The following is a 25,467-nucleotide window of genomic DNA, read 5'->3' on the forward strand; positions in this document are numbered from 1 at the left end:
ATTAGCAATTTTAAAGCTTATTATATGCAAATACTTTCACAGCTAGCAATCTGAATGACTGAGGTTTGATATAAAAATAAAAACGTGAAGATGTGGTGTGCCATCTTAAGCAGCTACCTATTAGCTATAAGTTCTTTTAAACTTCTAAAATTCTGAAATGTGATGCACTTCACATAGCATCAAAAGGTACAGTAAGTGAACTGCAAGATTTTTATTCAGTATCACCATTTCATTCCACAGCCCTTGAAAAACAGCACAGCAAAACAAGTCATAAAGAAGTACAACCTGCAATGACTGGTGACACTTGAGTTGTCTGTCCTGTAACCGCTTTGCTATTAATTGGTTTTGCAAAGATCAGCTTGGTGATTACTGGGCCAGAAGTTGGTGTTCGGGTCTTCTTAGCAATCTGAAAGAGGGAGAGAGAGAAAAGAATTTTAAAATAACCTCATAGAGTTGGGATTTGAAATACAGTTTTGCTAGGCTGATAATAAAGGGGAGGGGACAACACTCATATAATTGAGAAGAAGTGATTCATCCATAATATTCTGCTGTTGTTTCCCTCCCACTCACACCCCAATTTTTCCCTAGGGAGAGAATTAGCTTGTCATTAGTGCCATTTGGTCAGCCTGCAAAGTAAACAAAGGTGCAGCATAGCCACAGTATTTCTTTTCCAGATAGAGTGAATCTCTTCCAAAATATGTCTGGTCACAAAAGATCCTCGGGCAGAAGTCCTAAAATTGTTTCCACACTCACCCAGTTTTATTTAAGAAGTTGGAGCATATTCGCGGATACAGAAGTGTGTGATTTTTAAAAAGTTACAAAATTTCAAACAAGGTATTTATTCCAAGTCTGAGTCATTGAAGGAAACTGTGTTTTGGAAGTGTTAGTCCATCTATCCCAACCTGGAAGCACACTTCTACCGCAAAGCTGGTGATGGGGAAACCATGTTCAGCATCTGTTGTAAGAAAACGCTATCAATCTCTGGGAACTTATTTTTAAATAGCTGCAAATGTTCTGTACACAGAAACGAAGGGTACTTTTTTTCTGCAGTGAACCTTCCATACCTGTGAAGACTGATCCAAGTCTTCCAAAATATGGCTTGATAAGAGACAGGTAATTTTAGCTGGTTGAGGGAGTTCAGGTCGAATTGAAGATTTATAAACAAGCCTTTCATCTCCCCATCCAATTTATGGAAATAAAAACCTGACCTCCTCAACAGAACACTAGGTTGAGTTAGTCACAGGGATCAAATCTGATACTGGTAGTCAGCTGGCAAAGAGTTGTGGGTTACTGATTTAGAATTAAGATACCTTCTTCCAGTCACTAGGATATATTTTAATTTGCTGGCCACAAAAGCTCCCTGCAGCTGTCTGTTACCAGTCAGCAGGTATAAATTGAGGCCCACGGCCTCTGTATTCTAGATATGGCAAGTAGGGATGGCTCTACCTTTAGCTTCTGGGCACTGTGTGGGAGCAAGGGTCAGGAGGGCATATACTCTAAATGATCAGAAGGGGAATTGTGGGGGGATAAGAGGACCTTTTGGAGGAAGAATGGGCTGGTTGCTGGTCCCCAAGTACCGACAGGCAGATTGGGTGACAGTGGGAGAGCAGACCGCATCTCTATCCAGTTGCCCCTTAAGTTACAAGGTCATGGTCTAGTTCCTCTTTAGCCTTCCCCCCTCCCCCATTTCTGCCAATGGGGTAAAAGAATCCTACAATCTCCCCCATCCCTCACATCTCACCTTGGGATGAGAAAACATACAAACAGGATGTTCAAAGCCCCTGGGATCTTTCAGCCCACCCCCAAATAGTCATGTGGTAGAAAGAGGTAATGAAGCTGGAGTGTGTCAGTGGTGAAACACCTTGCGGTAAGAATGCCATTTCCAGCTTTCAGAACATCCCCTCCTAATTATATGGTTTTGGAAGTGAGCCAAGTTGATTGGAGAAAAATTTTGGCTCCCCTATTAGGTACTCTGACCAAAAGTCAGCCCTGACAATTACCAGTGTGGTAGATTAGAAGTTTATTTTTCCCACTCAACACCACCAGATTTACATCAGTGTAATTCCAGTGACTTGAATGGAGTTGCCACACCATAAAACTGACAGCAGAGTAGAGAATCAGGCCCTAAAACTTGGGATCAAAACCACAATTACATTTCACTCTAGAGTAACCTACAGAGAATAAAATCTGTAAACACTGCAAGGATTTGGATATGTAAATTATGATTTTATATGGCCACAGTAAAGAGGCTGTTCAGAGGAAGTTATTGCCAAGTGGGCTAGTTTCTGTGATCTCCTATAGAAAACCCTAGTTATAGTAATCACTGACTAAAAGCACCCACAGTGTTTTGTTTTTAAGAAATGCTGCCATTTTAAAATTGATCTGCATCAGCACACCATCAGCTCCGAGACCTTCAAAAAGAACTAGCAGTTGGGTCATTTCAGATCACAGCAGTGTATTCTGTGATAGGAGTTATACAGACAGCATCACTGGGGGAGTCAGTGCTCACATTTAGTGATGGCTGTGGGAGGCATTAGGCCTGTAACTGTCTGGAGAATCATCCTAGCACATTGGCTGCCGTCCTTTTCAAGGAATTTAGTCTTACTGTCTTGACAATGAAGCCTCCCTAGTAAAACAAACCGTGCCTCTGTCCTCCCTCAGCGGTACTCAGCCAACAGCAGCTAAGGGAAGATGGTTTTATAACCAGACACAGCTAGAAAACAGATCTCATTTAATGGAAACCATGCACTCCTCTGTGCTGCAGTGCAAAATTATTCCAGAGAGAAAAGCTCTACCTTATTCAGTTCGTGGATCAAGTCCAGCTCTGGCCTGGAGATTTATTCTCCTCACATATACTGTACATACTACTCTATGCCTTGGCACTGATTTTCTCTTCAGTTTCAGAAACTACAGAACCAAAAGATCGAAATATCTTTAAAAAATGTGGAAAGAAAATATAGACTATAATACAGTATGCAGCTCATATCGTTTTAGAGCCTTAAAATGAGGCAAAATTTACTATTAGCCCAAATGAAAGTTTGTTAGAACATGAGAGAGAGAGAGAAATTAGTCAACAGAAGTTTGAGAGAAAAAAATATTATTAGTACATTGTATTTAATTGTTTGGAAAGAGCAGATCTCATCTACATTGCAGTGTATAATTGTGTAGCATGTAGATTTAATGAAAGTTAAGCGTTAGCTCTAATAATAGATACTACAATAGATATGTTTAAAATCATAAAATACATTTGTTTTAAAGAGATATTTTTCAGTAAAATTGCTTGTACAATTTAAAAAAGTATCATAAATGCACACACACCTGTAACAGTAAATATCTGTCTACTAATACACCCCCTGAAATTGTCTCTGCCCTGTCAGAAATCAGTCGCACCTGCTCTGGACTATTACAATAATTCAGTCACTTTTACTCTCTGAAGTGACAAGTGATGTCAAAAAGTCAAGCTAGTCCAGCATACAATCCACGTCTAGCAGGAACACCTTTGTTTGAGATGACATTAGGTATTACTAATGAATAGTGATTCATCTCGTTTTAAAGCACTGCCATGTATCAGGCTGCTGCTCATGTGAAATATTTTAGGAACACTCGAACCAGAGTTTTGGTGGTGGTTGTTTTCCTTTGCGAAGCCAGGGGTTGCAAGCCTGGGTAGTGGGGAGATCAGGCACAGAGTGGGGAGCAGGAGGGCATAATTACAGCAGAAACAGATTGCAACTAATTCTATTTACTTGTGTCTGACAAGAATGTCCATTTTACTCAGCAGCTACCCAGGGCTCCCAGGTTCTGCAGCTGCAGAGCAGCCCTGCCATGTGGACTACCCCAGACCAGGAACCAAAGAGCTTCCAAATACCCAGCCGGCCCGGCAGTCTGGAAGTCTTGTGGTCCCCAGTCTGGGGCAGCCAGCATGGGGGATTGCCCTTGAGCTGCAGACCCTGGAACTCGGGAGCCCATCCCAGGACTTCCATATTCCCTGAGGCGGAGCTGGGAATTGAACCCTGGTCAGAGCTAAGGCTTCCAGGGCCTCCAGCTCCACAGCAGGCAGGGAACCAGGCAGGTTTCTGACAGAACCCTGCCTCTGATTCAGCTAAAGTTCATCAAACCCAACTTGCTTTCGCAAGAAATTTCAAGTTTGATGAACTAGTACAGGGATAGGCAACCTATAGCACGTGTGCCAAAGGCAACACACAAGCTGATTTTCAGTGGCACTCACACTGCCCAGGTCCTGGCCACCGGTCCGGGGGGCTCTGCATTTTAATTTAATTTTAAATGAAGCTTCTTAAACATTTTTAAAACCTTATTTACTTTACATACAACAATAGTTTAGTTCAGGGCTCGGCAACCTTTCAGAAGTGCTGTGCCGAGTCTTCATTTATTCACTCTAATTTAAGGTTTCGCCTGCCAGTAATACATTTTAACGTTTTTAGAAGGCCTCTTTCTATAAGTCTATAATATATAATTAAACTATTGTTGTATGTAAAGTAAATAAGGTTTTTAAAATGTTTAAGATGCTTCATTTAAAACTAAATTAAAATGCAGAGCCCCCAGGACCGGTGGCCAGGACTTGGGCAATGTGAGTGCCACTGAAAATCAGCTTGCGTGCTGCCTTCGGCACGCGTGCCATAGGTTGCCTACCCCTGGTTTAGTTATATATTATAGACTTATAGAAAGAGACCTTCTAAAAATGTTAAAATGTATTACTGGCATGTGAAACCTTAAATTAGAGTGAATAAATGAAGACTCGGCACACCACTTCTGAAAGGTTGCCGACCCCTGAACTAGTATTTTCCAGTGAAGTTTCTGACCAGTCCTACTAGTTTCTTTGAACTGGAGTGTGAAGAATCTTCCCTGCAAGCAGCTCTCCCCTAAGGAAATGTGATGTGGCAATATCACAAGATAAATGCATACAGCTCTCTGCTCCTGAGAGAATACAAACAGGCTGCTTTGCAAGTGTCTTTATTTACAGTAAGGGTCAAATTCTGTCCTGGGATGTGCACTCACAGCTCAGTGGGAACAGCATGCATGTATCTAAAGGGAGATTTTGCCCTTATCTGTTAGATTAGAATATGCTTATACAAGAATATGCTAAATGATTCTGACCTATACATGCAAATACAGCTAACCTATACACAGTATTCTGTCATATCAAATCTGGAGATGTGATAGAGCAAAGGTGAAGAGAAGTACCACAGCCATTTTTCAGGAAAGATGATTGAGCTTGAAGAAACAGGTTCAGGTAGCAGGGAGGGAATGGAGAGAAGGGTGGTTTTTAATTTGAAGAGAAGATACCATTGAGGTGGCTTAAAAGATTTGCTTTGCCAAAATAGCCCTGGCACAGGAGACTGAAATCTCTATTGCAAGCTATTGGCTCTGCCAGTTATCACAGCAAGACAAATTCATTTAGGCTAACTTAGCAATTGGAGTGGAGATGGGGCTGGGCATGAGATTAGAAAGAGGCAATGAGTAAGGCCAGATCTACACTCAAAACTTTTGCTGGTATAGTAATGGGGGTTGGGGTGTGATTTTTTTATTATATTTTTATGCTGGCAAAAGCACTGGAATAGATGCATTTATCACATCATACTTGCTCGGATAGTTTATTTCAGCTGGAGAACTGGTACAAGTTATATCGTCAAAAGCTCTCTTTTGCCAGTATAAGTTGCTTCTACACTAGGAATTTTTGCTGGTATAGCAAACCTTTCCTAGCATAGAAGAGGCCCAAGTTTATAATGCATTTTACTCTCAGTAATATTGCAGATTCAACATAGCACTAGGAGAGGGACCTGGATTCTATAGAATATTTTACTGAATTCCAATTAGTTTTGCCTTTTGCAAAGTAATGGGATTGTATCAGTTACTTAAGGTCCAAACTGGAAGACAATGGGGCTGTACTGGTGTAACTGAAGGTCTAACATGATCTGAACAACTTTTAATACCGGTGATGATATACGTTAAGAACACAACTAGATTCTCAGATCCCAGGCTGATTTTAATCAATTCACTTTTCAGAGTCAAACAGCATTTTAAATAAATAAATAAGATAAATTATTAGCACTTTACATAGCCTTCCATTGGAGGATCTCAAATGGTTTTACCAATCAATTAATTAAGCCTCACAAAATCCTTGAGGTAGGGGAGTGGCATCACCATTTCACACACAGGGGAACTGAAAAGTTAATCAGAGCCAGAAAGAGAATCTGGATCTCCTGACTCCTTCTGTCACAATTAATCTCCTAGATCAGGATTCTCAAACTTTGTAAGTGTGGACAAGATCTTAATAGTGAGATTATCTTTCCCTCACAGAACACTTTCCCTCACATTCATGATCTTGTGGATCATGGATTTTGCTCCCATTTGCAATGACATAATATCCCTGTGTTATATTATTTCTTACAAGGAAAAAGCAGTAAGAGGGAAGTGTTTATATATTTCTGTCTTTGTTGTAGTAAGTGCTTTGTTGTTTTTAAAACAGTTAGTCACACTGTTGACTCTTGGTCAGCATTTTTTTCTCCACAATCCCATCCATTCCACTCCTCTATACCCCTTGCTTCTCTGCACTTGCTTGTTTGCCACTTGGTCCTCTTCTTCTCCAGAATGATTCCCCTACCACTGGTCCACCTTTGACACTACTACATAAACTTCTCTGCAGAAGCAGCTGAAAAAAAGACCCGGCGTCACATGATCAGCCTCTTTCACTGAGAAACTGCTGCAGTAGACCACAATCCCCACACTAAGCCCTAATCTACCCTTATGGATCTCTTACATATTAAACATGCATGCAGATGGCATAGCTTTATGGGGGGTGGGGGGTGAGTTTAATCAAAAACATTAATAGTAGCTTTTGAAAAGCCAAATGCAAACAGTTACATCTATTTTACAAAAGGAACCAAAGGGGAAAAGCAAGTTCATTTTGTAGAGCAGTGATTCTTAAGGCCTTGCAATTGGACATAAATCAATTAATCAGGAAAACCTTCAGGATTCCTAAAGGCAAGAAAATAGCGGAGGACAATCAGGAAGAATTGCAGCCTTTCAAGTCTGAGATACCACGGGCAAGAGGAAAATCATAAACGCTACAACCCGAAAGTGCAGCATAGCTTATGCATTTTTAACTTTAGCTTTCTTTTAACTGCCAGCATCAGCTCTACAACTCAAGCCAAATGGCAGGAACTGATCCATTCTTAAATGTTCCTGTGCTGAGTTGCTGAGTCAGGAGCCACAGCCGCTTTTAAAGATATTCTGCCAACCTTAACATTAACAATGGAAGTAAAAAAGAAATGGGTAGGGAACAGTCAAACACTAAAAATCAACATTAGTCAGGGATTTGATCTTCAGCTTTGAGCACTGAGCAATATGAGAAAAGACTGCACTGGAAAATAACACTGAGATTGTATGGTGCTTTAAAATACATAGTCTCAAATGTTCTGCATGATATAGTTTGTGTTTGCTTGCTGTGAAATATCCATTTGGGAGTTTAGCGCTCTAATTGGTTTGCTTATGGCTCCATCATTTTACATGCACAGCAAATATTCTGTTTTTTTATATAGACTGAGTTTTATTTTCCCATCCCCAGCTAATGTTTGTGGGAAGATCTTTTTTCCAGATTCAGCCTGGTGTGCTTTAGAAATGTAAACAGCAATCGGAAATAAATAAATAAATAAATAAGGATTTAGAAGAAATAAACTTAATATCCCTGCAGAGTTCAATCTTCCCACAGGTATATGGGATTAACTGAAACACTCAGTGAAGAATTCTCTCCACTGCAATACATTCTGATGGCATAGACACATACTCTGCGATAAACCTTAATCTTCCAAAAGGTAGTTGGATGTAAAGAACTTACAATTTAAATACATTCACATATGACTGAATACACTAGAAGCAATATTCTATATATACATGCACGGTGAATTGTGAGGGTTGCGTGTGCACACACATGCAAACACATTTCTATCAACAAAAACGAACCTTCAATATGGGAACAGTTTTAGTTCTAAGACAAAAAAGATTTATTTTAAAAAAAGTTTCATTAGTACAACCCCTTTTACCTGTACTGTTTTTAACTGCTGGGTCTGTAATACAGAAGACTGGGCTGCAGTATTTATCAGCTGACTTCCCGGCGTCAAAGAGGAGACACCAACGACAGGCTTCATCTCTGGCCTCCCTCCAATAGTAACTACTTTGATCTGCTGGGCAGGTACCTTGGAGTCTCCTGCCTGAGCCTGAATTGTGGCCTTCTGAGTCTGGGGTAGTTGGTTGTGGGGTAGTGCTAAGACAATTGGCTGGCCAGCCTTTCCCAAAGTTGTCACAATTAGCTTTTGCCCTTCTTGTTTAATAGTTTGGTTGCCAAGTTTAAGATCAGTGGCCTTGTTCAGAATAATCTGATTGGCTGAGATAGTGACAGGAGTCTGAGCACCAAGTTTATGGAGGCCACTTTGCAAGGTAGATTTTACTGTTGCATTAGTGTCAGTTTTTGTAATTGTGGTATTCACTGTAACTTGGCTTGAGTGATTGCTGGGCACAGTAGCTGGCTCTGTGGTGGCTGTGGTTGTAGCTGCAGAGTCACTGGCTGAGCTTATGTTCACTATTTCTTCCAGTTCTGTTTCCATAGGAATAGCCTCTCCCATAGGTGACGCCACAATAACAGCCTCAATGCTATCATCTTCCATCAGAGTTATACCAGTGTCCATTATCTCCTCGGGGAGTAAGCTGTTCACCTCTGCTGATACCACCTCCATCGTAGATGTTCTGGCAGTAAGGCAATGACCAGGAACTGCAACTATATTAAAAAAAAAAAAAGTCAATTAGTAAGTCATAAATTATTAAACTCCATGACAACATACATTTCAGCAAAGCTTCATGAATAGTATTACCATAGAGGAACATAAGTGCACAAATACTGGAGGTGCAGGAATTTTAGCAGAACTATATTTTCATGTGAAATTTATCCTTGATTCTTTAGTACTTTTACTTGAATTTCCTTTCAATCCTAATTTAGATCAGACCTCCTCCAGCAGCATTGCAATACACCCACATCTCCTGAGGCCAGAGAAAGCCAGGAATTAAAATGTAAGAGTTCATGAATGGTTTTAGTGGTCACACATGCCAACATTCATTACCAAGCTGTCATTCTGTGGAGTTGTTTGAAGTAGTGAATGTGCTAATAGTTCACTTGTTTACGAGTATTAATTTCAGTGATCTCAGCAACAGCACATGGGAAAGCAGAGCTATTTTAGTGACAAACTTAGTTACCTATTGAACTTGATCACCAACTCATTTGAGAACCAAGCCAATAGTACTGCTTTTCAAAGCCATGGGTGATTTCATGCTTCGGTTGTCCCACGGGGTGGGGGGGAAAGCACAGCTCACTTGTTCTATACTTATTAGAAAAGAAAGAGCCTCAAATTGTGACTGTAATATAAAACATCCAGTGAATAAATGAACTAATCTGCAGGACACAGCAGGGTGTGCTGAATTGATTAGAAAGAAAAGCAAGCTTAAAAAAACAGAATTAGTGGTGGGTTCTATATATGTGAGTCTCAACTTGAAAAACCTTGAAGAGGGGGAAATGAAAATGGCAGAATCTCCTGTAAATATGATTCAGAAGCATGAATATTGGACTTCCCATTAAAAAAGTAACATTGTCAGTCAACAATGATCAGCATTTGCCTCCTTCCATCAGCTTATTTCTTTTACCTTGTAGTGGACGGGCACACTATGTACCCTCTTATCATTTACAACATTCACGCTGAACCTCAGGGTGTAACAACCATAACACCTTGCCCTCGCAAACCTGGGTTTGCAAGTTGCAGAGCAAAGTACAGTGGTGCCATTTTTACAGCACTCCCATTCATAATTAATGGATTATTGTTGTGGATGGTTTAAAATGCATGGATTAAGTGCTGAGGTTGCATTTATTGATTACAGTGCCATTGTGTGTCTGAATTTGCACCATTTTATGATAACAGCCAAACTGACCATAGAATAAGTGTAGATTATTCACCCATGAAGTACAGAAGCTAGGGAAAAACTGCAGTATGTTATCTAGTTTATATGCTTACTGGCTGATGATGAAAGCAATTAACAGAGTCAGGGGTTCCCACTAGTTTCTGTTTATTTTTGTTCATTACAATGTTGTAAGAAAACTATACAAGAAAAAGATGATCAACAAAACATTTTTATGGTGCAGCTCGGAACTGACAGATCATTAACAAAGAGTTTCGCACCAAATACACTTTAAGAACTGAGAATCTTGGGGCAGGTCTACACTACAGATTTACAGCAGCACAGGTGCAGGTGTGCTGCTGTAGCGCTTATGGTGAAGACACGCTAAACTGACAGGAGAGCTCTCTCCTGTCAGCTTAACAATTCCACCTCTGTGAGAGGTGGTCGCTACGTTGGTGGGAGAAACTCTCCAACCGACATAGCATTACCTACACCAGTGATGTAGTTATACCTATAGGTCAGTATAACTACATCACTCAGGAATGTGAATAATCCACAACCTTGAGCGATGTAGTTATAGCGCAGTAATTTTGTAGTGTAGACTAGAGCTTGGTATTAATGACTTTAGCCAAGTTTGTTTTCTATAATAAACTTGATGGGAAATTTGGGAAATTTTCATAACAATACTTAGCATTAGAACTTTATTCTTTGCCTGTTCTGGGAAAAGGCTAATTTTTTAACATACCAGTATTTAAACCAAACTCCCTTATTTATTATTTTTAGCAACAGTGTAGGAAATTTTTTGTATGGCATCACAAACACAGCTTGTTATGAACAAAAGTAGGCTTTGTAGGAATTCTATGGCCCTTAAAAAAAAAATCAACGTTTTTGTTGCCATCAGGGATCGGAAACTTTTCTATAGCTAATTTAAGACCTACCAATTCCCTAGGCTAGTAACAAAAGACCGTAGAATCTAGTGGATAAGATGCTAGTTTCACATTTCAAAGGTTGCAAGTTCAAAATTTGTTCCTTCAAATATTTTTTCTACTCTTTTAAAGCAAGGAAGTAATGTATGGGATGACAAATATTTCGATGTTAAAAAAAGCCAAGCTAAAAAGTGACTGGCTGTTTAAATGGTTAAAGTAAACAAGTCTCTAGGACTAAAAGCCATTTAAAATGACAAACCCTTTTGCAACATGATTGATTTAGTAGCTACCATATAGTTATATGGCTGCACTGTTCCTTTTCTAAATAGGCTTTATTTTTAATACATGAAATGTTATGCATTATGCCTCATGTAGGCAAAACTCTCACTCGTCCAAGAGAAGCTCTGTCCACATCAGCTGTTTTGCTTCCATAACCAGCATAGGATCAGGCGCCAATTATTTTTCCAAAGAAACATGAATGAGACAAGATGGGTGAGGTAATATCTTTTTCAGACCAACTTCTTTTGGTCAAAGAGACAAGCTTTCGAGTTTACACAGAGTTCTTCTTTAGGTCTGGGAACGGTACTCAGAGCATCACACCATAAATGCACAAACATGCCTATACTTAGTGGCACTGAAGTAACCCCTCAACTGCAGCCACTAAACCCATTTTATTTTAAGGGGATTTTTTTTAAATGGATCTCAGAACATGACAAAATAATGCACTGACATTAACATTAATAAATTATGCTGCCTTTATTTCTCACATTATACCAAGCTTCAGCTACTAGTGTGAGATAACTTACTCATGAGACCCACAGGCACACCCACATATACACAACTCACTTATTGGCAAGCACGTAAAACTATTTATTTCTCTGATGTCACTGCCAGAAATACCTCCTTTGGAAAACTTTACTTCTCGGATGATGGCAGCACAGTCTGTAGGGATGCCATGCCTTGTAACTACTGGTACAGAAAACAATACTTCTTGTAAGGACATATTAGAAAATAATGCCACAATGCTGCTTAGAAGATAACCCAAATTGTCAGACAAGACTTACCATAGAATAGGAAAATACAAAATCAGCTAGCAATGATCCAGCACTGGTGTGCCAAGACCACTATCTATCATGCTGACCAACATGGTCTCGTCATTTCCTTGTGCTCTCCCATCTGTCTGTATCCACCTGCAGTCTCTTGTCTTACACTTTGATTGTAAACTCCTTGGGGCAGGGCCTAACTTTCTGTTCTGTGTTTATACAGCACCTAACACAATGGAGGCCTGGTCCAGGACTAGGGCTCCTCAGTGCTACCCCAAAACAATAAAATATACTTCCATATTTGGAGGTACCCAAAGTTGCCATCTTTGGCTGTAATGACTTTTTAAGAGAAAGAGAGAGAGAGAGGAATAGGAGAAAGGATAAATGCAGTGAGCCTTGCGGATGTGGAAAAATTGGAAAGAGTCCAGCGGAGAGCAACAAAAATGATTAGGGGGCTGGAGCACATGACTTATGAGGAGAGGCTGAGGGAACTGGGATCGTTTAGTCTGCAGAAGAGAAGAATGAGGGGAGATTTGATAGCTGCTTTCAACTATCTGAAAGGGGATTCCAAAGAGGATGGATCTAGACTGTTCTCAGTGGTAGCAGATGACAGAACAAGGAGTAATAGTCTCAAGTTGCAGTGGGGGAGGTTTAGGTTGGATATTAGAAAAAACTTTTTCACTAGGAGGGTGGTGAAGCACTGGAATGGGTTACCTAGGGAGGTGGTGGAATCTCCTTCCTTAGAGGTTTTTAAGGTCAGCCTTGACAAAGCCCTGGCTAGGATGATTTAGTTGGGGATTGGTCCTGCACGGAGCAGGGGGTTGGACTAGATGACCTCCTGAGGTCCCTTCCAATCCTGATATTCTATGATATGCAAAAAACAAGGAGATGGCCTGGCTTCTTGTATTTACATGTGGCTATAAGAACCTCTCAGTAAATTTAAATCCTGATCCCCATTCACTACTTTATATATGATGAATTTCTAACAAACTGTTATAGCATTACAATAATTTGGTATATATTAACATTTTCACTGGTAAAAATGCAAACCAATAAAGGTAGATAGGATTCTTTTGATGAAAATTACAGAATCAATAGAATAAGCTGTGTAGCACAAGTTAAATATTAAAAAAAATTCAGAATTTTTAAAATACCAAAGTTAATTACATCTATGATCCTTCCCCATTTCCTTTGACCTTGCCAAAGTAATTTCAAACTAATTTACTGAATGCAATTTTCACCGGTAAATAATTTTCCTCACATCAATCCGAAGGCCGTTGGTTAATTTCAGGCATGCAGCTAGTTTTTATAAATCTAAAAGTAGCTACATAAAGTATACATCAAACTTTTAACATAATCCCCCAAATGAGTGACGTTCTCTTGTGACCAGCAGAGCCATTGCCTTGTGCCAAATAAAATGAAACAGCTTTGCCAGATACAACAGCTGGTAGATCCTTAATGCTGAAAAAATCCCTACTTCAACGCAGTGTGCAAATCCTATAGAAGCACTATTTAGAACTGTGTGGGCTCAGAGAATAATGTCACCATATTGAGCAAAGTACCGAGAAAGCCCTTACAGAAGTAAGGGTTTCAGAATCCAAGCCCAAAACCAAGAAAATCTCAGCAAGATCTTTCCACACTAGGATATAACTAAGATATAACACTACCACAACCCCTCAAGAGTAAAAAACCAACCCAGATGCATTGGGCCACATCTGCTACTCACGTTCAGAGCCATATGATTCTCCTAGGTTTTACACTAGCCATAAACAATCGGACAATACAATACAAGGTTAATTAGAAAAATAATCTTCTTGCAGGATGAGAAGAAAAGATTGTTAAAATCTTTCAGCTCCCAAGAGACAGAAATAGAAAATGAACTGCTCAGAAGTGCTACAACAACTCAAATGTGCCGAGATCTCTGCAGGTTGTTTGTAGGGTGACCAGACAGCAAATGTGAAAAATCGGGACAGGGGGTGGGAGGTGATAGGAGCTTATGTAAGAAAAAGACCCAAAAATCAGGACTGTCCCTATAAAATCAGAACATCTGGTCACCCTATGTTGTTTGTGCCCCGTAAATCCACGTCTTCCACAGCTCAATTAAATTAATGGGAGACTTTCTGTTAACTTCAATGGACTTAAGATGGTCTCTACTGAGGAGGACTATCCAAGATTTCCTCTGTAGTGTTTTGCTTTTTGGACTGATAGTGGAGAACCTCATAGATATAGTTGTTCCCTGAAAGCCTAATAGCCTCTAAATACGTCTCTGGAAATATTTGTGTCCACTATCAATGAAAGAAATAGAGCAGTATGTAGAATTCCCCTTACAGACAGATAATGGTAGCATGTCATCCTTTTTTGTAAATGAAAAAAACAGAAGAAAAATTAAAAACACTAACATTTCAGCTGTCTTAAAAGCCCTACCAATTATAGGCTGTGGTCAGGTTTGGGGGATTGTTTGATTTATTTTTGCAAAATTGTGCGCAATAATTTAGAGCAAACAAAAGATGTAGAATTTTAATATGGTTAGAAGCATAAAACATGGTTCTTTGTAAATAATTAGCTGAGATAACAAAACTGCACTGCAGTTAATGAATTTCTGAGAAGTGAAGAGAGAGGCTGTAGCTCCAGAATCAATGTTGGTAAGGTAAGGTGGGAGGGAGAGGGTGAGAGAAAAAAAATAAAGTCTCTTCCATGAGTTATGGTCTGCAGGACTATTTTTTAAGGCTTTGGCTACACTTACACTTCAAAGCGCTGCCGCGGCAGCGCTTTGAAGCGCTAAGTGTAGTCAAAGCACCAGCGCTGGGAGAAAACTCTCCCAGCGCTGTCTGTACTCCACATCCCTGTGGGGAATAACGGATAGCGCTGGGAGCGCGGCTCCCAGCGCTGGGGCTCTGACTACACTGGCGCTTTGTAGCGCTGCAATTTGCAGCGCTGCAGAGGGTGTGTTTTCACACCCTGCTGCAGCGCTGCAAATTTGTAAGTGTAGCCAAGCCCTCAAGCTACTAATTTGGGCAGTGTGTGGTACTTAACTATTGAACCGATTGTTGCTGAAAAAAAATCTACTGCAGAAGCATAGACAGGTTATTTTCTTTACCAAAATAGTAAACCCATACCCAAATGTAAAAATAATAAGATCCATGCAGGAAACAATAATAGCATGTATAAACTTACGTCCTGCTTTTGTTTTGAACAATATACCAACAAAAAATATAAAACTAACCAAAAAACCCACAAAACACAAATGGGATTTCTCAGAATACAATTCAAATTCTAGTCAACGTCCATGAGGGTTATAGTGGTACATCTAGAAAGAGTACGAAAAAGTAAACAGCCTAAATTCCTAACTTTGACCTACAAAGGAAAAAAAAATTGGAATATTATCTTTTGTTTCCTTGTTATGTATAACAGAGGTCCTAATGGAAATGATTTTCATATGTTTAAGCTGTTTTATATTAGAAATTCAGATCTTGTATACCTGGGAAGAGTTAATAGGGGAATTGAGAAATACTAAGTTATGACATTAGAGATACCAAGGAAGTAGATTGTTTAAAACTCTATTTCTCTTAATACCCTTCTAACAAGCAACAGAAAGAAAAATCTCTCTTTGTTAAGGATACAACATAGCAATCCCTTCAATTAAGGGCTGCAGAAGCTCTGACTTCACTTGAGTCACTCAAGGAATTTGTAATCAAAAACAAGGAAGACAATTTACTTGGTATTCCTGATATTTTTAAGGCAAACAAGGAAAATATAGAGCAAGGTAAGGTAAGAACAAGCCTTGTTTTCAAGCCAAAAAAAAACTTTAAAAGATGAGTAATGAGTAAGGGTGTTCAGACCCTTCTTTTACAAACCATAAAGGAACAAGGAACACAAATCCTTTTTCCCCTAAAAGGGGATTAAGAGACAACAGACCAGTGGAATAAATATGTAACAAACACGAATTAAAAACAGACCTGCAAGGCAGCTGGATTTTATGACCAGTTCTGTTGAACGTATAATGCAAGAAGAACAGAAAGGAACCCATTCAGATGTCAGACTTTACCAAAGTTATTAAGCTGTTAATCACTGCTACAAGATCAAAGTATCAAAGTTTTAGATTCCAAAATAATAATTAGGATTACATTACACTTCACTAACAAAACAATGTCTCAACACAAACCATATAAAAATTGCATTTACACAAAGTACTGGGAAGCACCAATAACATGAACCCAAGATACTATACTATTACACTGTTCTTGCACTGTCTTAAGGATCAAAAATTCCATCTCCATTTTTTAAAAGTTCTTGAAACTATATTAATAGTAAACAATTAGGCCCAAGACAAAAGTAATAGTCAAACTAAAGCAGTGTCTGGCCAATGATTACACAGTCAAAACTATGGCCTACTGTCTCCTCGAGGCACAGCTTAAAACCTGAGATTTTGAATATTACAATAAGCTGCATGCAAACTGAGAAATACTTCCCAAAATCTACTCATCTCAGTAGCAAGTGGGAACCATTGCCTGGCAAGTATGGCTAAGGCATCAATTTCTCCCTTAATGTAAAGTTTAATTAAAAACTGAAGTTTTTAGCCCTTCCATACATGAAGTGAATGTAATCTTATGGAGACGCAAGTCTGTAGACAGCCAGCTCCCAGGCATCTATTGCAGCTTTGTGCTTTGCAAGGCAGTGAGATGAAGAAGATGAAGTGAATGAATGAGATGAAGAAGAACTGGGCAGTTTCACTGCTGTGATTCAGAATCCTATGGGGCAGCAGTGAGACTGTCAAGAATGATACCAATTCCATAGTGCTGCTACTGCAGACTGGGAAAGCTGTGAGCAGCAGCAGAAACAGGCACTGGATTTATTCCTGGGGACAGAGGATAAAAACCAAATAGAGGCTGGGGAAGAGGTGGAATAATGAAGACCTGTCCCCATGAGGCTCAGAGACGAGGCCCTCCAACTCTACCCCCGTAGCACCACATAGGAGGCTCTGTGGAAGCACTGGCCCCCTCTAAACACAGGGGGTACTGGAGGCATAACCCTACCCCTTAGAGTAGCTACTGGAAGGGGGAAAAGGGAGTTTCTTTTCCCCTCCTGCATCTAGAATGGGTGGAGCTACCTACTAGTCAGAGACTAAAGAGGAGGACCCAAGAAGGATTCAGGGACAACACCCTTGTAGAAATCTGACCACGCTCTCCCCCTGCAGCAGTTGGGAATGGCAAAAAGGCCAAGCACTTTGACAGGACTCAGCCAATCAATGTTTTGTAGATTTTTCGTGTCCTGCTCATGACATACAACATTACAGGAAGGGGGAACAGCACATCTAGAACCTTGATAAAATAAAAAAAGATTGACAGGAGTGATACAAGCATATTTTCATCAGCCTTCCTTCCATAGCATCTATCTGATTAAAGTAGGTCTATATGGAATATTCCATAGCTGATTTTCAGTTCATCAAGTTCTAGATATGCTGTGTCCCCTTACAGTCACATTCTAAGGGCATGGCTACACTTGCAGATGTAGAGCGCTTTGAGTTAAACTAGCCTTCGTAGAGCGCAGTAGGGAAAGCACTGCAGTCTGTCCACATTGACAGCTTCAAGCGCGCTGGCGTGGCCACATTACCAGCTCTTGCAATGGCCACAGAGAGCAGTGCATTGTGGTAGCTATCCCAGCATCGAAGTGACTGTAACGTGCTTTTCAAATGGGGAGTGACAGGGAGAATGTTGTGTGTATGTGAGGGGAGATAGAGTGGGGTTTTGGGGGGGAGGGGAGGGGCTGAGAGCATGTCAGCATGCTGTCTTGTAAATTCAGACAGCAGCAGACTCCCCCTCCCCCCGCTTCTCTCTCTCACACACAGCATTCCACAGTAGTGGTTGCTTTGTCTCGGAGCAGATAAGCAGCCGGCTGTCAAACAGAGCTTTCAAAGGGCATATCCAGAACAATGACAAGAGTGGCCACTTGACTTAAGGGGATTATGGGACGTTTCCAGAGGCTGATCAGAGCACAGTAATGCAACACCTCGTTCACACTGACGCTGAGGCGTTCCAGCGGGGGCAGATCAAACATTATTCTACTCACCGAGGTGGAGCACCAGGAACGCTCTAGCCGCGGAGTCAGAGCGCTCTACATGCCTTGCCAATGTGGACGGGGAGTGAGCGAGCGTATCCGGCGCTGTAACTCACAAGTGTGTCCAAGCCCTAAAACACAGACACAAGTTGTTCCTGCTTGGTTCTTTTCTTCCCACTCAACTCTTTTTTGGGGGGAGAAAGGACAGCAATAATATATTGTACAACTGTCAGCAGTCCTATGAAATGCCTTACACTTCCAGGCTACTGAACAGTTTTCTACAAAGCAGCATCCTACAATGCATGGTTATTAAAAAGATTATAAAACATGGATTACAGAGTTATACACTGTAACCCACATAAAAGAAAAATCTCATAATTCCCCAAGTGTGACCTCAAATAGTAAAGAACATTTGGAGGGGGCATAACCCATGCATGGCATAGATGAAAAATATAGAGATGTATTTAATAACATTTTAAAAGAAAAACCTTGAGTTATGGGGATCTAGTGAACTAAGTTGATTTATAAGATCACCTGACCTTTTCAACAGAAAACAAAGCCCCACGGTTGTTACCTAATTCTTCTGTACTAGCTGAATGTGTATAATGAGAGATGTGATCAATACATCATATAACAGCTGTGATTCTTCTGCAATTCAAGTCATAGGCCTGGTCTACACTACGGGTTTATACTGAATTTAGCAGCGTTAAACCGAATTAACCCTGCACCTGTCCACATAACGAAGCCCTTCATATTGATATAAAGGGCTCTTAATATCGATATCTGTACTCCTCCCCGACGAGGGGAGTAGCGCTCAAATCGGTATTGCCATTTTGGAATAGGGTTAGTGTGGCTGCAATTCGACGGTATTGGCCTCCGGGAGCTATCCCACAGTGCACCATTGTGACCGCTCTGGACAGCAATCTGGAGTCAGATGCACTGGCCAGGTAGACAGGAAAAGCCCCGCAAACTTTTGAATTTCATTTCCTGTTTGCCCAGCGTGGAGAGCTCACCAGCACAGGAGACCACGCAGAGCTCATCAGCACAGGTAACTATGCAGTCTGAGAATCAGAAAAGAGCTCCAGCATGGACCGCACGGGAGGTACTGGATCTGATCGCTATATGGGGAGAGGATTCCGTGCTAACAGAACTCCGTTCCAAAAGACGAAATGAAAAAACATTTGAAAAAATTTCCAGGGCCATGATGGAGAGAGGCCACAGCAGGGACTCAGTACAGTGTCGTGTGAAAGTTAAGGAGCTCAGACAAGCCTACCAGAAAACCAAAGAAGCAAACGGAAGGTCCGGGGCAGGGCCGAAAACATGCCGCTTCTACGCTGAGCTGCATGCAATTCTAGGGGGGTCCACCACCACTACCCCACTCCTGTCCGTGGATTCCGAGGTGGGGGTGGTAATCGCAGCCATGGCTGAGGATTCTGCGGACAGGGAAGAGGAGGAGGAAGAGGAGGACAAGCTTGCAGAGAGCACACACCACTCCGTTCTCCCCAACAGCCAGGAGCTTTTTCTCAGCCTGACAGAAGTTCCCTCCCAGCCTCCCAAGCCACTATCCCAGACAATGAAGCCATGGAAGGGACCTCTGGTGAATGTACCTTTGTAAATATAAAACATGGTTTAAAAGCAAGCGTTTTTTAATGATTAATTTGCCCTGAGGACTTGGGATGCATTCGCGGCCAGTAAAGTTACTGGAAAAGTCTGTTAACATGTCTGGGGATGGAGCGGAAATCCTCCAGGGACATCTCCATGAAGCTCTCCTGGAGGTACTCCAAAAGCCTTTGCAGAAGGTTTCTGGGCAGGGCAGCCTTATTCCGTCCTCCATGGTAGGACACTTGACCACGCCATGCATATAGCAAATAATCTGGTATCACTGAATGACAAAGCCCAGCTGCGTATGGTCCCGGTGTTTGCTGGCATTCAAGCAACATCCGTCCTTTATCTCGCTGTGTTATCCTCAGGAGAGTGATATCGTTCACGGTAACCTGGTTGAAATACGGGAATTTAATTAAGGGTTTCAGAGATGGCTGGGCTGTTTGCCTGTGGCTTAAAAGAAATCCTTCCCTGCATTTAGCCAAGCCGGGGGGAAGAGGGGGTGTGATTGGCGCTGAGCTTTTTCGCGTTTGGCTAGCTGGGATCTTCCCTGCTACCAGCCACGTGGTGTGGGGGAGGGTGGCTAGCAGCGATCTTCCATGATACCAGCCACGTGGTGGGTGGAGGGGTAAAGCGATCATCCCAGAGAATTGGATGGGGGAGGTTCTGGTGCTCCACGTTAACAGGAAAGAAGCAGCACTCAACGGGCTTTGCTTGCTATTCGGGAAAGGAGGGCGCTGGATATATGAAGGCTGCAGAAGCCGAAAGACAATGGCTTACCATGGCCGCATGCAAGCCGAATTCTGATGCCCGGACCTGCGTCTGTGATCTCTAACACCAAAGCCGCAGCACTCAATATTAAGATGCAAAATGCGACCTTGTAGTGAGATCACATGTTCAATGTAAGGTGAATAGTGTTGTTCACCGTGAAAGAGTATAACCATTGTTCTGTAAAATGTATCTTTTTAAATACTTCTCTCCCTTTTTTCCCTCCCTCCTGCAGCTGCAAATTTTTCAAGTCTCCCTCCTCCATCCCGAAGGCTATCTCAGATAAGGGGGCGAAAAAAAAAGACGCGAGACGAAATGTTCTCGGAAATCATGGAAGTGACCCACAATGAAAGAGCTCATCTGAATGAGTGGAAGGACGTGGTATCAAAGTACAGGAAAGATGCCAGTGAACGTGAGGAGAGGAGAGACACTCGAGATGAGAGGTGGCGGCAGGAAGATCAGAGGAGGCATGATGCAATGCTGGGGCTGCTGCGTGATCAAACGGACATGCTCCGGCATCTGGTGGAGCTTCAGGAATGGCAGCAGGATCACAGAGTGCTGCTGCAGCCCCTGTATAACCACCCTCCCCCCTCACCATGTTCCTTAGCCTCCTCACCCACCAGACGACTTAAGAACGCATGGGGGGAGGCTCCGTGCACCCGCCCATTCCACCCCAGTGGACAGCCCAACCAAAAGGCTGTCATTATTTTGAAATTTTTTTGGTGGCCTTTTCCTTCCCTCCTATCCTCCTCCCAAACCCCACCTGGGCTACCTTGTCAGTTCTCTCCCTCTTTTTATAATTAATTAATAAAGAATACATGATTTTTAAACGAGAGTGACTTTATTTCCTTAGGAAGCAAGCGGTAATCGAAGGGGGAGGGTGGGTGGCTTACAGGGAATGAGTCAATCGGGGGGGTAGGGGAGGTTTCATCAAGGAGAAACAAACAGAACAGTCACACTGTACCCTGGCCTGTGATGAAACTGGTTTTCAAAGCTTCTCTGATGCGCATTGCTTCCTGGTGTGCTCTTCTAATCGCCCTGGTGTCTGGCTGCGCATAATCAGCGGCCAGGTGATTTGCCTCAGCCTCCCACCCCGCCATAAAGGTCTCCCCCTTACTCTCACAGAGATTGTGGAGCACACAGCAAGCAGCAATAACAATGGGGCCATTGGTTTGGCTGAGGTCTGAGCGAGTCAGTAATGTGCGCCAGTGCGCCTTTAAACGGCCAAATGCACATTCCACCACCATTCTGCACTTGCTCAGCCTGTAGTTGAACAACTCCTGACTACTGTCCAGGCTGCCTGTGTATGACTTCATGAGCCATGGCATCAAGGGGTAGGCTGGGTCCCCCAGGATAACTACAGGCATTTCAACATCCCCAACTGTTATTTTCTGGTCTGGGAAGTAATTCCCTTGCTGCAGCCGTTTAAACAGAGTAGTGTTCCTGAAGACGCGAGCGTCATGAATCCTTCCTGGCCATCCCACGTGGATGTTGGTGAAACGTCCCTTGTGATCCACCAGTGCTTGCAGCACCATTGAAAAGTACCCCTTGCGGTTTACGTACTGGGTGCCCTGGTGCTCCAGTGCCAAGATAGGGATATGGGTTCCATCTATCGCCCCACCACAGTTAGGGAATCCCATTGCAGCAAAGCCATCCACTATGACCTGCACATTTCCCAGAGTCACAACCTTTCGTAGCAGCAGCTTAATTGCTTTGGCTACTTGCATCACAGTAGCCTCCACAGTAGATCTGCCCACTCCAAATTGATTCCCGACTGACCAGTAGCTGTCTGGCGTTGCAAGCTTCCAGAGGGCTCTTGCCACTTGCTTCTCAACTGTGACGGCTGCTCTCATCGTGGTATTCTGGCGTTTCAGGGCAGGGGAAAGCAAGTCACAAAGTTCCATGAAAGTGCCCTTACGCATGCGAAAGTTTCGCAGCCACTGGGAATCGTCCCACACCTGCAACACTATGCAGTCCCACCAGTCTGTGCTTGTTTCCCGGGCCCAAAATTGGCGTTCAATGGCTAGAACCTGCCCCATTACCAGCAGGATCTCCAAAGCGCAGGGGCCTGCGGTTTGAGAGAATTCTGTATCCATGTCCTCATCACTCTCATCGCCGAGCTGCCGTAGCCGCCGCCTCCTCGATTGGTTGTGCAGGTCCTGGTTCAGCATTGACTGCACGAGAATGCGCAAGGTGTTTATAACGTCCACGATTGCTGTCTTGAGCTGAGCAGGGTCCATGCTTGCCATGGAATGGCGTCTGCACAGTTCACCCAGGGAAAAAGGCGCGAAACTGTTGTCTGCTACTTGCAGGGAGGGAGGGCTGAGGCTGTACCCAGAACCACCCGCGACAATGTTTTTTGCCCCATCAGGCACTGGGATCTCAACCCAGAATTCTAATGGGCGGGGGAGACTGCAGGAACTATGGGATAGCTATGGGATAGCTACCCACAGTGCAACACTCCGGAAATCGACGCTAGCCTGGGTACGTGGACACACACCGCCGAATTAATGTGCTTAGTGTGGCCGCGTGCACTCGACTTTATACAATCTGTTTTAAAAAAATGGTTTCTGTAAAATTGGAATAATCCCGTAGTGTAGACATACCCATAGCTACATTTCATCATCCTGACTTTCAAGAATGTGTATGTATTTTTGTTGTAGCACCTGCCAAACTTCTCAGAGCTGACTAAATTGTTATTTATGCCTCATTGCAAATTCAGGAAAGTCAAATTCCATCTGGTTCTGCTAATTCCAGACATGGAGTGACAGAATCAATGGGAAACTCCACTTGCTGAGTAACAGTGACTGTCCTTTAATAATACTTAGCACTAAGGCTAGGTCTACACTACAGACCTTACAACAGCACCGCTGTGCTGCTGTAAGGTCTCCCATGTAGCTGCACTATGCCGGCAGGAGAGAGAGCTCATACGGCATAATTAAACCACCCCCAACGAGCAGCGGCAGCTACGTCTCCCGTCTACATAGTACTGTCCAAACTGGCACTTTTGTTGGTGAAACTTATGTCAGTCAGGAGTGTGGTTTTTCACACTCCTAACCGACAAATGTTTTACCAACAAAAGTGCTAGCTTAGACATAGCCATAGTTAAGGCTAAGAGTTTGCCATGGATATTTTTAGTAAAAGTCACGGACAGGTCATGGGCAATAAAGAAAAATTCACGGAAGCCTATCTGTAACTTTTACTAAAAATATGCATGACAAAATGGGGAGCTGCAGGCTCCCCACACCACCCGGGGGGCCTGGCTCGGCGCTCCGGGGCACCCCGGGCTGCCTGCATCAGTTCTGTGCTCCGGGGCACCCCGGCCACCTGCTAGGGGTAGCAGGGAACCCTACAGCTCCCAGGAGGTGGGGGCTCAAGTCATGGAGGTCTCTGGAAGTCGCGGATTCCGTGACTTCCTTGATCTTAGTCACAAAATCGTAGCCCTAGCCATGGTTACTGTTTGTAGATAGCTTTACAGATATAAAGTACTTTTTACCAAGCAGGTTAATTAACATTTCACAGATCTGAAGAAGAAAAATGCCCCTGACATACATGGGCATGTCCTGCTTAGGAAGGCAGCAACAAGTTGTCAGTGGGCAACTTGATAAATAAGATAACGCTGGGGTTACCAAGAAAACAAAGTTACAAATTAGCTTAAATACCCATGTTTCTTTTGTTCTCTCCCTCCCCCCTTTTCATTAAGAGAAATGGTTTTAGGCTGCGCAATTACGTTAACATGAAAACCTTAAAAACGTTTGCCATTTATTACACAAATATTAAATATTACATTCAGCAGAAAGGAATTGGATCCATGCACCATTCACTCCAATAAAACGTTGTAGGAATAGTTAGAAGGTTTAATTTTAAATTGGAAGCCATATTCTAATTTCACAACAAGCTCCTGTGTAAAAGTCACAGACTAACAGCTTTTCCTTTACCCCTCTTTTGGTTTCATGCCAGCTTTTGTCGATTTCATGCAGTTTCACAGAAACTGAAAAAAAGATCCAGTGATGATGGGCAATATCAATAAACACATGTTGAAAATGTCCATAGAGTCACCCTTATGCTTCTCTACACTCAAATCATCCAATCAAATACATATTGGACTTTGTTATGAATTCTCACCTTAAATCTGACCCAACATTCACATGTAAATTGTGAGAACCAACAGAAATAGCCGCACAACTAAAATAACTGTGAAAACAGCTTTTAAATACACACCATTCCCCTGCAGCTTTTGAAACCCAAACATTACACCACTAAGAACCTGAAAGTGAAAAACTAGAATCGTGAATCCATCTTCATTGATTTTCATTATCCAAAATGAGAGAACTGCAAAAAGTAAATGAAGAACATAAATGGGGTAAAGTAGATATAAAAATTATTTCCTTTTTAATTACCTCAAGGGTAACCAAGGCAAAGAAGTTTATTTAGAATATGGTGCTTAAGTTTAAAGTGTCCCTTTATGCCAAGCAGTGGAAGATTTCAGAACCGATGACAATATCACATTAAACACACACACTTTGGAACAAGAAATGTTTCAGCTGCCATTCTGGGCCTGATACTGAGTGGCAGGGAACACACACAATTCACATTGATTTCAGATGGGAATTGCTACATTCAGCACCTCTCAAGATCAAGCCCTCTGCCAGTAATTTCAGCAGGAGTGGATCTAAGCATTATTGTTACTGTACAAAGGTCCATTGCAATAAACAGAATACTTAAGCTACAAATTTTAGTAGGACTTTATATAGCATGTTGTGTAATAATTACATAGTATGTTATTGGTGTATCTTAAGAGCACTGATCCATAAGCAGTTAAACTGCATTTTATAGTTTACTTTGCAGAGTCTCACTTCAGGGAATAGAATACTTACAACACAGATTTTAATGGGGCATATTGCCAAAAACAGATGATAATATTGTATGGAAAAGTACCTCCTAGTAAGAAGATAATTCCGGATGCGTCTTATGTAACATATTATTATTCCATCATTAGCTGAATCCTGGTCTTAAAAACAGAGGAAACTAAACAAAAATAATTGCAACACATTCACATTTGGGGGGGGGGGGGGGATTTCCAAAAGGCATAAATGGCAATTAGGTACTGTTAAGGCTGT

At 42.0% G+C, this 25,467-nt stretch overlaps 1 protein-coding gene across 3 annotated transcripts in view; it reads right to left on the reverse strand.

The window, feature by feature from the left end:
- Window positions 1-25,467, reverse strand: part of LIN54 (lin-54 DREAM MuvB core complex component) — a 66,836-nt gene that overhangs the window by 26,710 nt on the left and 14,659 nt on the right. For 2 of the 3 annotated variants that reach the window (XM_045019794.1, XM_045019792.1), the window contains exons 2-3: window positions 8,058-8,788; window positions 286-406 (exon numbers count right to left, since the gene is read on the reverse strand). In XM_045019794.1, the coding sequence (XP_044875729.1) occupies window positions 286-406; window positions 8,058-8,747 (811 nt within the window). In that variant the 5' untranslated portion in view covers window positions 8,748-8,788. Of the gene's footprint in view, window positions 1-285; window positions 407-8,057; window positions 8,789-17,989; window positions 18,116-25,467 lie in introns of those variants that run through there. The other variant, XM_045019793.1, reaches the window with a different exon arrangement.

This window comes from Mauremys mutica, chromosome 5, assembly GCF_020497125.1.
Source record: "Mauremys mutica isolate MM-2020 ecotype Southern chromosome 5, ASM2049712v1, whole genome shotgun sequence".
Taxonomy (NCBI): Eukaryota; Metazoa; Chordata; order Testudines; family Geoemydidae; genus Mauremys; species Mauremys mutica.